This window comes from Varanus komodoensis, unplaced genomic scaffold, assembly GCF_004798865.1.
Source record: "Varanus komodoensis strain SLA01 unplaced genomic scaffold, ASM479886v1 scaffold1, whole genome shotgun sequence".
NCBI classification, from domain to species: Eukaryota; Metazoa; Chordata; class Lepidosauria; order Squamata; family Varanidae; genus Varanus; species Varanus komodoensis.
Window position 1 is genome coordinate 3,646,370 of NW_025335268.1, and position 14,054 is coordinate 3,660,423.

The 14,054-nt window shown below is 39.4% G+C and overlaps 2 protein-coding genes across 3 annotated transcripts in view; one reads left to right on the forward strand and one right to left on the reverse strand.

The window, feature by feature from the left end:
- Window positions 1–4,713, reverse strand: part of GPATCH2 (G-patch domain containing 2) — a 134,602-nt gene extending 129,889 nt beyond the window's left edge. For both annotated transcript variants that reach the window (XM_044426858.1, XM_044426781.1), the window contains exon 1: window positions 4,528–4,713. In XM_044426858.1, the coding sequence (XP_044282793.1) occupies window positions 4,528–4,583 (56 nt within the window). In that variant the 5' untranslated portion in view covers window positions 4,584–4,713. The remainder of the gene's footprint in view (window positions 1–4,527) is intronic.
- Window positions 4,714–5,007: 294 nt separating this feature from the next.
- The window catches only part of SPATA17 (spermatogenesis associated 17), a 56,995-nt gene continuing 47,948 nt past the window's right edge, over window positions 5,008–14,054 (forward strand). Inside the window, exons 1-4 of the mRNA XM_044448147.1 lie at window positions 5,008–5,075; window positions 7,888–7,977; window positions 10,892–10,973; window positions 12,701–12,751. Coding sequence (XP_044304082.1) covers window positions 5,008–5,075; window positions 7,888–7,977; window positions 10,892–10,973; window positions 12,701–12,751 — 291 coding nt within the window. The remainder of the gene's footprint in view (window positions 5,076–7,887; window positions 7,978–10,891; window positions 10,974–12,700; window positions 12,752–14,054) is intronic.

Sequence of the window (14,054 nt, forward strand, 5' to 3'; positions counted from 1 at the left end):
TACAGATGCAGGAGCCAGTTGAATTGGCTTCTTTCTCTCTGTGCAAGACATCTCTGCACACTACTAGAATCTATTTGTAAGAATCACACTGTAACATAGTTTAAGGTTGTTGTCAGTTATGTATTCTTAAGGTTCTTGCATCTAATGGTGTTAAGTACACAACAATGAACACTAGCAACCCAAAGAAAAGACTACTAGACAATATTTTTAAAATAATATTACTCTTTTAAAATGTAATTAATTACATTATTACACTCAGTATTTCTTTAAGCACCTTGTTTAAAATGAAATCTGAATGCAATAGAACATGCTAATAATCGTTTTATAATGGAATCATTACCATTTGTCAAACAGATTGTATTAGAATTGCTTTTCTATGTGTAAAACTATAATGGAAGAGAAATAGCACCACAAGCGACAGAATCAAGTGTATCATGTATACCTAGACTCCATGTAGTAAGATCTGGTCCCTGCTTTTGTGGTCCATCGTACCTGGCCTGACTGACAGACTGAAGCACAAAGGTTGCTGCATCTTAGGGTAGTTTTAATATCTGGGTTTATTTCTGCTTTATTTGAACTTAGTATAATTATTACTGGACTGTTTAATCCTAGTGTATATTAATGTGAGATCTTTTTGTCCATGGTTATTTAAATCTTGTTATGATATGTAATTATTTTAAAATGTTGCTGTAGTTTATTGTATAAATTGGTTGATGCTGTAAGCTACTTTAAGCATTTGTCCCCAAGGGAAAACACATACAAACAAAATTATGATGATAAAGTTATTGTTGTGGATTTCTTACTCACCCAGTTACTAGTACCTCATCAATGTTGCTAAGATTCATGAGAAAAGCCATCTCAGCAATTAGTACCTCAGCACAGGAGCCAGAATCTGGGAGAAGCTTATGGGAAGTTCAATGCATGGAATAATCAACTTGATCCTAAGGCTATTTATTTGGACGCAAATCCTTATTTGGTACTTCACTTCTAAATGTATGTATCAGATTTCATTCTTAAGTCCTATTCAATTCCCCCATGTGATTAGACTTGGATGATGGACATCAAGAATTAACTGACTGGCCTCACCACTTCTGTCACATTCGTTTGCCTGTCCTTTACATACTGTACCCATGTAGGACTTCAGTACAGCTTAGAACCCTGATCATGCAGGAGTCTAAATGAACATAGAGAGGACTTACACAAGTATAGCAGGCTCTCTGCTGCAGCTCTTTGCCCTCCAATGCACAGAAGGCAGTGAGGTCAGGAAAAAGGATATGAGTAAGTGCCTCCTTACTGTCTTCCACTCAGTTCTAATCATGTGAGGAAACTGAATGCCCAAACAGCTATTTTGTCTTCAAGTGATCTTGCTTAGTAACCTTTTGTGTGTTAGGAGACAAATTGTTTCTAGGTAGGTACAATTCTATAGCATCCATAGGCTATATTACAAAGGTTTTAGAATTTGGTTATAGGGTCTATTAGGCTTAAACCAATATATGTGGTAAAGAACAGTATACATGTTCCCATCTAAAGTTCTAGTGTAGCAGAAGGTGCAAGACATGCCTGTAGTTTGTTATGGACTGAAGAATGCATGCCCGCTCGCCAGAGCTGAATTGTGACTCACATAGCTATCCCAGCCTTCCTCCTTTGCCACCAATTTTATTTCTCCAGCAACCTCACAACAAGGATAGTGATCTGGATCTGGTTTGCTGAGGTGCATGTATATATATGCAAGCACGTGTGTGGTTCCTGAATCATAGGGTCAGCATCACATGCAGCTTCAAGCCAAAATGGTTGTGCATCCATTTAGGTGTTGATGAGCTCTTTCCTTCACAGCTTGCAAACACGTAACTAATAGTGTGGCAAGATCTTTGGTAATGCAGTTGTATGGCTGGTATGGTATAACATTTTCATTCATGAGTCAGCCTTTATGGAGTTCGGATTTTGCTAACAGTGTTTTGTAGTCACTCTCTCAAACTGGTGAATGTCTACTGTTGGTCCTGCCACCAGAAACAGAAGGTTAGCGATGAAGCCCTCTTATATTTTGCCCTAGCTATTCATATTCTGTTCACATGACTGGGCACATGTAAGTTACATGGTGAATTTGCAAACCCTGTTTGGAATAGTATCTGCTTGTTTCCTAGCATACCACATTATGATTTGCTTGATGTATATGCAGAAAAGAGCAGTATTTGAGATTATAGTGATAACAGTAGAAGATATATCACTTGGTTATTGTTGGGAGGCAGTCCCACATCTGTGGCCTTGTCATCACTAGGTCCTAATTATGAAATGAAACATTGTAATGACCATTTTCCTGATTCTAGAGTGTGATTAAAGGAACTATTTCTTTTCCCAATAGCTATAACTGGAGTGGGGAACCTGTTGACCTGCAGACAGGTGGACAACTCCCATCAGCCATGGTAACTAGGCATCTAGCTGGGACTGATGGCAGATGGCATTAAAAAACAAACAATAACAACAATAAAACCTAGAGGACCACAGGTTCCCTATACATTATGTGGAAGGACAGAGGCAAGTAGACCAAAAGACTTTCATTTCTTTCTTCCCAGTATCAAAGAGGGCTATGTTTGTTTGTTTGCAGACAGAAAGGGAAACAACATACTCCCTGATTCTGGAAAGGGAGAATTTAATGTGTCTTGCTTCACTGTCCACGTTGTTTGAAGGCTGTGTTTCCCTGCATGACCTACCTGTGCTCTCAACCCTTATAAGCATGAGAAAAATAATAGCATACTGCATCATTGTAATAGTGTCAGTCAATGCTCTATCTCTTCCAGTGAGTATATATGACCATCTGTTCTTATCCTATGATCAACCTGTTTAGGAGCCAAGGGATTACAGTTGAGCTGGAATGAGAGCAAGGGCTAGTTATTACCTGCCTCCCTATTCCAGACGAAAAGTAGTTCTTCATGTACATATCATACTATAATGGCTGACTCCCTTCCTTCCAGTGCCTGCCTTCCTTTTCATACTTTGCACATTTCTGACTCCACATCCCTAGGCTGTAACTCACACTCCCAGGTTCAATTTACGATGGACAACATAAAAGCCAGCTTTCATGGGCAGTTGAATGGCCACTCTGTGAATAAAATGTTGGACTAGAAGGACCCTTGGTCTGATCCAGCATGGCTTACCTTATGTTCTTATATGTTTTTCACTGGAGGGCAAAAACCTATTTTTATCAGAATTCCCAACTATTAGCTGATATTTTGCTTTTATTTTGATTATGGTTACATTTATTCATTATATTTAATGGCTCACATAGTTTGTTTTAATGTCATTTTTATTCCTTTGTGTTATTCTTAATACAAAGCCTGATAGTCACCATCATACAAATATCTCCATACAAATTATCAGAGAAACAACCCATTTCTAGGGGATCTATTTCAACGTGCCCATTCTTTGACAGATCTGAAGTATTAACTATTCTTGGATTTCCACAATACACACACATGCTCATTTTGTATCTTGGTCTCCCTTCCATTCAAGAAGTCACTCCTACTTATGGTTTTAAGTATCTAGATGACCAAAAACTGAAGACAAAACAGAGGCAGATAGCTTCAGCTGTTTATGAGCACATTTTCATAAACCCAGTATGTTCAGTAGCTCTAGACAGGACAGGACTTCAGAACAAGTTTTCTGTGTAGAGCTAACCTTGTGGTAAAAAGAGTACTCCAAGTTATGCAAGATCACCCCGTAAGAACATAAAAGCAGTGCTGAATCAGACTGGAGGTTCCATCTAGTCCACTGTTCTGTTCACACAAGTTGCCCATGAGTTTGCACAAGCAGGATATGACTGCAAGAGCGCTCTCTTCTCCTCCTCCTCCAGAAACTGGTACATATATGCATTCACAAGTGTGATCCAAACAATCTACACACCCCCAAAAATCCTTATTCTGATAGATGTCCTTCTGACAGCTACTATGTCCAGGTGCAAAAGAGCAAGGTTCCTGCATCTTTCACAGTTGTGTAGAACAAGACATTATAGCAGTACAGCTTCTATCTGGACACTATACTGCTAGCTCCCCTGCTACTCTAGGGAGACTCTCTTCCTCTTCTCACCCCCACTCCATCTCACTTTATAGCAACTGCATACGATACCCTCTGAGAGCTCCTTTTTATTATACAAATCAGATTCCATGTTTATGTACCGACAGGAATTCAGAAGCAGGACCGTGCACTTTTCCAAAAAAAAAAACCCTGTAGCCACGCCTTAGCAATCAGCTTGACGAACAGCCATCAGCAGGTAATAACATGAGTTTCTATGACGCAGCTTCACCTGCTAGTTTCTCAACCTGGAGATGCTACCCGAAGCAAAGGTCAGCCCCGCTCCTCCCTCCGCCGCTTCACAGGGCCCTCGGCCTGTTTAGCTTTAAAACTTCTCCCCGCAAAACAGGTTGACAAGGTACACTCCAATTCGAGCCTCTCTTACCCAGACCCAGGACCGGGACCGGGACCGGGACCAGGACCGGGCCGCCCCTCCCCTCCCCTCCCTGCCCCGCCCCTCACCAGCTCTTTCTGGCCGCCGGAGGTCTGCTCGGGTTGGGCTCAGCCACCCGGAACATGTACCCGGCGTCCGCCGTCGGCCGCTCCCTGAGGAGACGGGTGCCGCTTTGCAGAGACTCGGAGAGGGTGACAATCCACCGGGCCACGCTCGCGCCGCTGCTGCTACTGCAGCACCTCTCACTCCCCCATGATGTTATCCCGGAAGCAGCCGCGGCGCTGGAAGGAAACCGGGCCCGACCATTATTTTCTCGCTTTGCAGGGCCGAGAAACGGCACAACAGGGGTTGTTCGCTCGGCACAGCTTGACCTAATATGTTTCCCCACATTTCATTCCTTTTGGGTTAATTTCCACCCACTTTTTCTCCTCTTTCTGCCTGTGGAGACTTAGTACCCGCTTTTCGCCCTTCTGGCTGATGTGGTACGGCCCGGTTGCCATGACGACAGTTTGTACACCATGAATGGGAGCCGGCTGGGAGGGGGGAAGATGGCTACTTTGGCCAGGCTGCAGGAGAGGCTGCCCGGCTTCAAGGAAGAGTATTTCTTTAGGAACAGGTAATCTGGCCTCGCGGCTCCAATCCTTTCTGAGGAATTTGACTTGTCTTTATAGCGCCCGCTTCCCAAGAGATGATTTCAGATTAGGGGCTGTTTCTTTTGCTCTAGCTATGTAGCCTCGCGAACTGCCCCCGTAGTACGCTAAGGTTTACACATGACGCAGGTGAACAAGTTGCGGTGGTAAATCGAGCAAAATTTATGAGGAATACGTAAGAAACCTTCCACTGGGCAAGGAGGTTTGGGGTACACAGCCTGGAGCAGTGGCATGCAAGTGGGCCACGGGCTTCACTCGTAGCCAAAGGATATCCTTGCTACTTACAAGACTCCATCACACCACAAACTCACAGAAAGCCTCAGGGATTGGAAAGACTGTACTTCTTTTCCCTGTTGTTGTGGAGATTCTTGACTCTGAAAAGGTGTCTTTACCCCCCCCCCTTCAAAAGGCCTCCTCGTTTCCTACATTTCACCCATGTAACTTTGTTACAAGAAAGAACATTCTATTATCACAAGGCATGTTGCATTTGGGGAGACTGTAACTTGCTAAAGGACAAGGGTGGCAACTTCCAAAAAAGTGGAAGTTGTCCTGATGATGAAAGTACTCCACTCCTTTGCAGGAGTTACTGCAGACATAGCTGCTGGCTTCCCCAGATCAATTTCAGGCAGTAGATAAAGGCAGTTCCCCTCCTCATATGTGACACTAGTGAACAGAAGCAGCACTGTTGAAGAGGGCCAAATTACATGTGCAAAAGACTGTCTTTAGAAAGACAGAAGAATTGAAATATCTTTGATCTTTCCAAATTGCAGTAGGGATGCACTAAGAGGTTCAGGTGGCAATATAAATCTGTTTTGTTAATGTAAGGGACCAGACTGACCATAGGAAGCCAAAGATAGTGAGGGGTATGTTTAATGGCCTTTGTTTAGAAAACAACCCTAAATATGTATAAAGTCATCTAAATGTTTTTGCCTTCAAAATGTTCATATGGATACATGGGGGCATTTTCAGGACAAGGTCAAATAGTGAAAGGGATGCAATTATCCCCTTTCCATTTCCTTCTTGATACTTGGAGGAACTCACTGTTCATGCAAATCAACACTGAAATGTACCAGTTTGCTTTTGGATTACTGTACATGGGTATATTGCTGTGGTTTGTCTAAAGAATTCTGTATGGGAGTCAAAATTTGATGCATATAACACTTTAAAACATTTTTTCAGTATCTGTGGTTATTTCCTACATTGGTAAGTCACCTGCTGTGATGGAACCTAAATGGAATACAGGGGCTGATTACAGTGGCTGAATTTTGACATCACTAAATTCCAGTTTAGAGGTACATGAATGAGGCTTGGGCACTCCCCCTTCCCCACTCCTCAAGGAGGAGATTGAGAACATTTTGTTCTATTTTTCACAAGCTGCAGTTATGCTTTGAACTTGAACAAACTGTGGTTAGTTTTAACTAAGATTTGGCTAAACAAACCACCTACAAACCATGGTTTAAGATGGTTTAAGACCCTTGTATTTTGGATAAATCATAGTTTAACCCAATCACAATTCCTGATTTGGCATTAATGAGAAATTAATGATGAAAAATGGAACTAAAATAATGCTGTTAGCTGAAAAATGGAACTACTGAATATGTAACACTGAATTATGTCTTAGCATTGCATCCAACCCAAGCCACGCTGTGAGTCTAATGGTTAGAATGGGCAGAGAGATGTTAGAGAAGTTGTAGGGTGACTGAAGGTAGGGCATAAATATATAGGGAAATGCTACCAGGTCAGACTAAATATTCATTTAGTCCAGTGTTTTCTACTTATGAGCATACTGGCTGGGAATTATGAGAGCTGCCATCCAACACTTCTGGAGGGTGTAATGGAATGCAGTCTTAGGGTCTTTGGGGTGCCTGCTCAAGAGAACGAATGTCTATTTAATCTCAAACTTGTGCTTGTATATTTTTTAAATAAAGTAAACATTACAAAAGGAGCTAAATGAAACCTTGTCATGTGGCTTCTATTACTTCTCATAGATTTATTTATTTATTTAAAACATTTCTATGCCGCCCCATCGCAATAAGCCTCGGGGCGGCTCACAACATCAAAAAAAAACCCCATAATTGAGGAAGTAAGGAATATATCAGAATATTGTTCTTCCGAATGGCCATAGAAATGTATTAATGTGTTTAGGGATCCTGAAAATTATTTTTAGAAAATACTGCTGATCTGAGTGGTTACTGGGACATACTGGAAACCTTCCTCATATCTTTAGGCATACTTTACTACCCCTCCTTAATTCCCAAGGAAAAGCTTAGTCTTCACAGAAAAGTATAGGCATGATTTTAATCCTATACAGTGGTCCTTATACTAAACATCAAGATTCCTTCTCTCCTACTCTGAATGGTCATAGGATAACATTTGAAACCTATCCTACCTCCACAGTTTTTTCAGCTACATTAGTAGTTATGGTAATTTAGGCTTGCCCTATTCCCAATGCCCCAAGAAATGTATTATCTTCCTATCAAATTATTGAATAGATTGTTATTTTGTACGATGTTCTTTAGGAAGTAGCAGTTTCCTTCCATGATAGTGTGCTGGGAAGCTAAAAGACAGCTTGGAGTTGCTTGAGAGAATGGGATAGAAAATAATTGATTTATTGCCCCACTGTTACAAGGATAACTTTTTCCCTTTATTAAACCTAATTACTAGGTTTAATAAAGGAGAATGAATTTATTTGAGAGGATATAAAGTTTATTAATTTTTCTGGTCTTGAATGCAATTGGCCAAAATGTGAATTGTGAAACTAATCACATGTGTTTTCAGGTGTGTAGATGAATACAGAAAAAGAGAATATTACGCTGCTGTAATAATTCAGAGTTGGTTTCGAGGATGCAAAGTCCGAGCATACATCAGGTAATGGTTTATTAGTATTTATTATTCATTTCTATACTGCCTAATAGCTGTAGCTTTCTGGGAAGTTCACAGAAGTTCAGAAAATATAATAAAGAATGATTTTCAGGTAGATCATAAGTGTGGTTACTTGGAAATGAGGCTCACTAAATTCAGTGATGCTTTTTTTCCTGGTAAAACTACTTTATAATGTTGTCCTATGGCTTCCCATCTTGGAAGCCATAGGATTTTTCAGAGTCTAAACTCTGAAATTCTACATACTCAAGACCAAACTCCTACCCTGGGACTTGGAATGCCAAACTCCTGCTCTGCCCCTTGAAAGCACTGTACTGGCTATCCACACCTAAGGTCACCACTTGATCTTGGAGAAGGAAAACAGGCTGTGCTAGGGGATTAGGGAGGAGATGCTGATTCCGATTGATGCCCCAGCCACCTTCCTTCTATCTCCCTGGCATTCCATCTAGACATCTGAAAACAACCATCTATGGAAAATGCAGGCAGTGAAGTGCAACAGTGATGGAGATGGCCCCACCATGCCACGCTTTGCATTGGATGCCTGTAAAGCTTCCAGTTTAGGAGCTTATGAACATCTGCTATGTGTGGTGATAGGATTGTGCCCTTAGTTTATAGGCTTCATGTATCCTAGGTTGCAATCCTATGCACCAACACTCCTCAATGGAATGCCCGCCAGATGTTTTAGGCTACAGCTCCCAGAGCTCCATTTTATCACGTTTTGGACAGCCAATAACAGATGAAAGGCATTTTGAAAGCATATAACAAGACCAAAGCCAACCTCAAATATATTTTTAAATATAACCAAAGCCAGAAACCATTTATGGAATCAGTTAGATTACTAGGTAACTACAGAGTTAAAGAAGTGCTAAAGGAAGGAAGAGAAATTGTAGAAAAGCATAGTTTTTATCATCTGTTTTTGCTGCCAGTTTAAGGACAATTATTTCTGACTGAGAATCTGAGTAAACTAGTAATGAGAAAAGATGAAGTTCTCAACAACTTGAAAATTAATAAATTATCAGGCCCAGATAGTATTTATTCTAGAGTTCCTCAAGAAATCAAATGTGAAGTTGCTGGTCTTCTAATATGTCCCTAAGATCAGCTTCTGCACTAGACGACTGGAGCATGGCCAAAGTAATGCCAATTTTGAAAAGAGATATTGGGAAGATGTGTGAAATTATAGGCTGGATAGCTTAATGTCTGTTCCAGATAAGTAACAGCATGAAATTCAGTAGGAACAACTGCGAAGTTCTACACTTAGGAAAAGGGAATTAAATCCATATATAAGATGGAACTCAATGATTCTACAAGTGAGAAGTATCCTGGACTTGCTGTAGATTGCAGGCTGAATATGAACCAACATTGTGATGTGGCTGCAGAAGATGCAAATGCTGTTTTGGGCCATCTTAACAGAAGTATATCTTCCAAATCACACAAGGTACTGGCTCTCCTTTATTCAGCACTAGGTAGGCCCTATCTTGAGGACTGCATTCAGTTCAGAGCACTGAGAGATTTAGGCAAGAGGGATTTAGGCAAGCTGGAGGGGGTTCAGAGGAGAGCGTCAAAAATCAAGGGTCTGGAAACAAAGCCGTATGAGGAGAGATTGAAAGAATTTGTCAAGAAGACTGAGGGGAATTATGGTGGCACTTTTCAAATACTGAAAAGTTGTCATACAGAGGAGCACCAGGATCTCTTCTTAATTGCGCCAGAGTGCAGGACATGGAATAATGGGCTCAAGTTACAGGAAGCCAGATTCCAGTTGGACATCAGGAAAAGTTTCCTGACTGCTACAGCAGTGCAGCAATGGCACTAATTAAGGCTAGGCAAGTCTTGGGCTCTCCCACATGGGAGGCATTGAAGAGGCATTTGGACAGCCATCTGCCAGGGGTTTTTAACGTGGAATCCTTTATTGAGCAGGGGCCTGGACTCAGTGGCTTTATAGGCCCTTTCCAACTTTGCTGTTCTACAATTCTGTGAACCAGCCCAGTGAATCTGTGCAAGTAGATGTTCAGTCCAGATCTCATCCATCCATGATGTACTCTTCATCCTATGGTCATCAGGTTGCAAGTATAAATCTTCCATGCCCTAAAGTACAAGTAAGAATAAGGTAGTAGAGGATGGCCAGAGCATATTATAGATTTGTCAATACTTATCAGAAACTGGCATTGATATAAAATATCAACTCTTTATAGATTGTTCCCTGGTCCTTATGTTGCCTGAATAAAAAGAGGTTCACATTGGAAAAGACACATACTACAGAAGATACTTTTAATATGTTGAAACCCAGATTCCTGCTGTGGTTTGGAAGAAAAACAAAGGGAACGGTCAATATTTTAGCACTGCAATCTTGAATTTAGTATGCAGATTACTCTAAAAGGCATCAAATGGTTCAAATTCAGCAACTTCTACCACAGGATAATACAGATTGTCCCTGAGTTAGGAATGTCTGAGTTACAGATAACCCATATTTATGAACAAACTGATGTAATACCTATTATTTTTTTCAAAATTTCTGCATAAAATCATCATCGTTGAAGAGAGAAATGAAGTGAAAGGGGAGAGAGGGATGCCTCCAAAGCATGCCTTCCTGCCCTGCCCATCCAGAGAGTGAAATCTCTCCGGCAATTTACTTGCCACAAAAAGTAGGCACTGGTGAGTTTGGGTGGGGGCTAGAGATATCCTTTGTTCTTCCACTTTCACAGGGGTCCTGCACCCCTAATGCCCATGAATGTGGAAGGCCGGCTACACATTATCCAACTTATAAAGAGAAATTTCTGCTTTCTCAGTAACAGAACTCATACATAACCCGAGGACTGCGTATAAAATGATGAACCTTTTGCTCTTTAAAAAAACCTCTGAGTTAAAAGTGAATGAATTAATTGCTTATCAAGATATTTTGTTTTAGATATATGAACAAAGTAATGGTTTTTATCCAGAAGTGGTGGCGGGGTTATCAAGGAAGAAAAAAATTCAGAAAAATGGCAGAGGTAAAAAATAAGTTTGTATTTAAAATCATTATTAGATTTTCATAGGACTGTATATCAAGTGTACAGCTACCTAATAAAGTAGATAAAATTTCTTATTGGGCCAAATAGTTGTTTAGAATGCCCCAAGCTTTCAAATTCACATATGCCCACCAGTTTAAAAAAAATGTGGACTTTTATGTAGCTGTGTTTTGGCTAAACTAAACATGAGCAGTTCTGGTTTGAATAAGCCATTTATAGTATCCACCTAAGATGTAGATGGTTGCATAGCATGCCAGGACTCACCATGGGTTAATTAACCATCTCACAGTACAAGCTGGGCATGATCTGAAATGCAATCCACAGTCAGGGATTGTTGTGTTATGAATATCACCCAGCAAGTAAACTTTTGAGCTTAAAAATAAGAATTTTTCCAATTTTTATTTTTCAAAAATACTATCCCTTCTCTGATCATTTTGGCAATATTATTAAGGAAGCAATATCACATAAAAGTCCACATTTTTTTTTGCTTAAGTCCCTTGCTTAATTAAACAAAAGGAATTATGCCTTGCCTAATGCAATGAAGAAAGTGAATTTAAAATGAAGTAGCACCATTGTGTTCATTTGTAAATAACATATTGTAGCCAACTGTTTCTTAATTGCCCAGACTGTTGATAAATAATCCGGTCCTGCTGCTCTCCACAGACAATTTGCTTTGGATCAGACTAGGCAATTCAAATAACTCTAATTACAGTGAACCCTTTTACAGTGAATTCTTTGCCAGGGGGAGAAGAGTGAGAGAACAGAGAACTAGAAATAGGGGAAACTACCTCTGATTTGTAGTTAAGATACTCTCTTACCACAAAAAAGTATCTGTGTTATGCTAAATTAAGGACATATTTTATTTCAAAAGAACTTATTTTACTTTTTATGATAAAAATGAATATAATTCACAAATGCATTTGTAATTAGAGGGCGGAACAGATGTGAAAGCTTAGTGTAAAGTGATGTATCCATTAAAATAACGTATCCTGCCAAGTGAGTGAGTGCTGTAACAGGAGATTCTTTTACTAAGAGTGGGATTCATCTTTATTGGAAAGGAACCAGGAAATGTTTTCTATATCAGGGGATTCACTGTAACATGTTACCATTGTATTTATGATTTTATGATGTTAGAATGAATATTAAATGAAACAAAATTCCCTGGGATTACTCAGGAGGCAACTAAGTACATAACATTTAGTACAGATGGTTGGAAGGCACAATTTTGCTCCATCACTGCATCCATATCCTTGAACGATTTCGACTGAAGACAGCATTTCTTTGAATTTTTCATTAAACCAGACGTCTTGAAATATGAATTCCTTTTATGTTTCTGTGAGTTTTGGTTAAAAGAACCACAGTGAATAAATCATACAATACTACGTGTCACCAGCACTTGTGAATATTTCTGCTTTGTTATTCTACTCTCAGTAGAGCACCATTGATTATCAAACTCAGCGGAGAGCATTTTATGATCATATATCTCCATTAGCTGCTAGTTTGACTACCATAGATTTTTCTGGTTAAGCCTGCATTATGTATTAGGAAGCCTATCTCTTCAATACAAAGTTTGATTTTATTCCTTCTAAGCCTAGAACTCTTATTATGTATTATGTATAAAGATTCTTATCTTTTATATGTAAAAATAGTACTGTCTTTGTGTAACTGAAATGTATGCCATCTCTCTGCCCACCCCCCTTGATTCACAGACAGCATATTTTATTATGAAGATGAATTTCTACAATGAAATGGCTGTCAGGGTAAATATTTCTTCACTTGTTAAACAAATGAAAAGTCAATTGTGCTCTGAATTTGCTTTTAATAAAATGAGCAACCCAGAATAATATAAACTTGATTGATATGCTGATGGTAAAGTGAGGAAATGGTACATAGTTACAAATTTAAAGTTATACTAAGTAATCCAAGTTGCACTCTTGAACACTTTGGTTAGATTTAGGAAGTTTATGTCTAAATTCTGATCTCTTTCAAATGTTGGGACACTTTGTCATGGCTAGTGAAAATATTGCTTCTTTTTTGTTTTGTTTATTTATGCATACATTTTTAATATCTCACTGTTTTTGTATGATGAAACTTAAAAAGGCAGGGAGCTTGCCGGTGGTCTCTCATCAATGTACCAACCAGACCAAAACCTGCTCAGTTCGACAAGTTGTGTTGTATTATGTGGCTCAAACATGAGAAATGCCACTAACCATATTTACATTTTGGTTTATACTGCTAGATCTTGCACACATAGGACATTTTCACCCTGAGTTCTAACTGCATGAACTGCTCATGGAAATGGGCATTGCACATATGATTTTTTATACTACAAAACCCCTTCCAGTAGTTTGATGTATATACATGATGATCATTGTTCAGGGGTGTGAAGAAAGAACAGATGTTTAACTCTTGTTACATAATCTACCAACATCACAGCTTTTAAATAGGATATTGTAAGGGACCACATGGGCAGTAGTGTACTGCTGTGGATGCATACAATTTCATTGGAGCCTGTCTATCAATAATTGATTGCAATTTTATCACACCCTTCCTCCAAAGGTGATATATGTGATTCTTGGCTTTCTTCCCCCTCTAGCCTCACAAGGGTTCAATACAGTAGGCTAGATTAAGCATTGATTGCAATGATAACCAAAATGTTTCTGCATGCCAACCTGGAATGCATTCTTTCAATGACAGAGTAGTTTAGATTTTAATAATTTTAACAGTTTTAATATGCAAATTTTAAAATATCAGATTGTCCTAAAACAACCACATGAATTTCAGTTAGATTTGAACCCTTACTATGACACCATAATCTCACTGACTGTAACTGAAGAGCAGATAGGCACATGGTCTCTCTATCACAGCAACATTTCACATGTACACTTTCCATCAGCATCAATTTAGTTGTGCAGAGCAATTCTAAGGAAAAAAGAGTTATTAGAGATGAGAACTAGAGTACTCTTTATTGCTTTGACCATGGAAAGTATGTGTTCATTTCTTAGAAAACCTATATTGATGATCCAGCAAATAAAGAGGAAAAAATGACTTGTCTAAATTGGT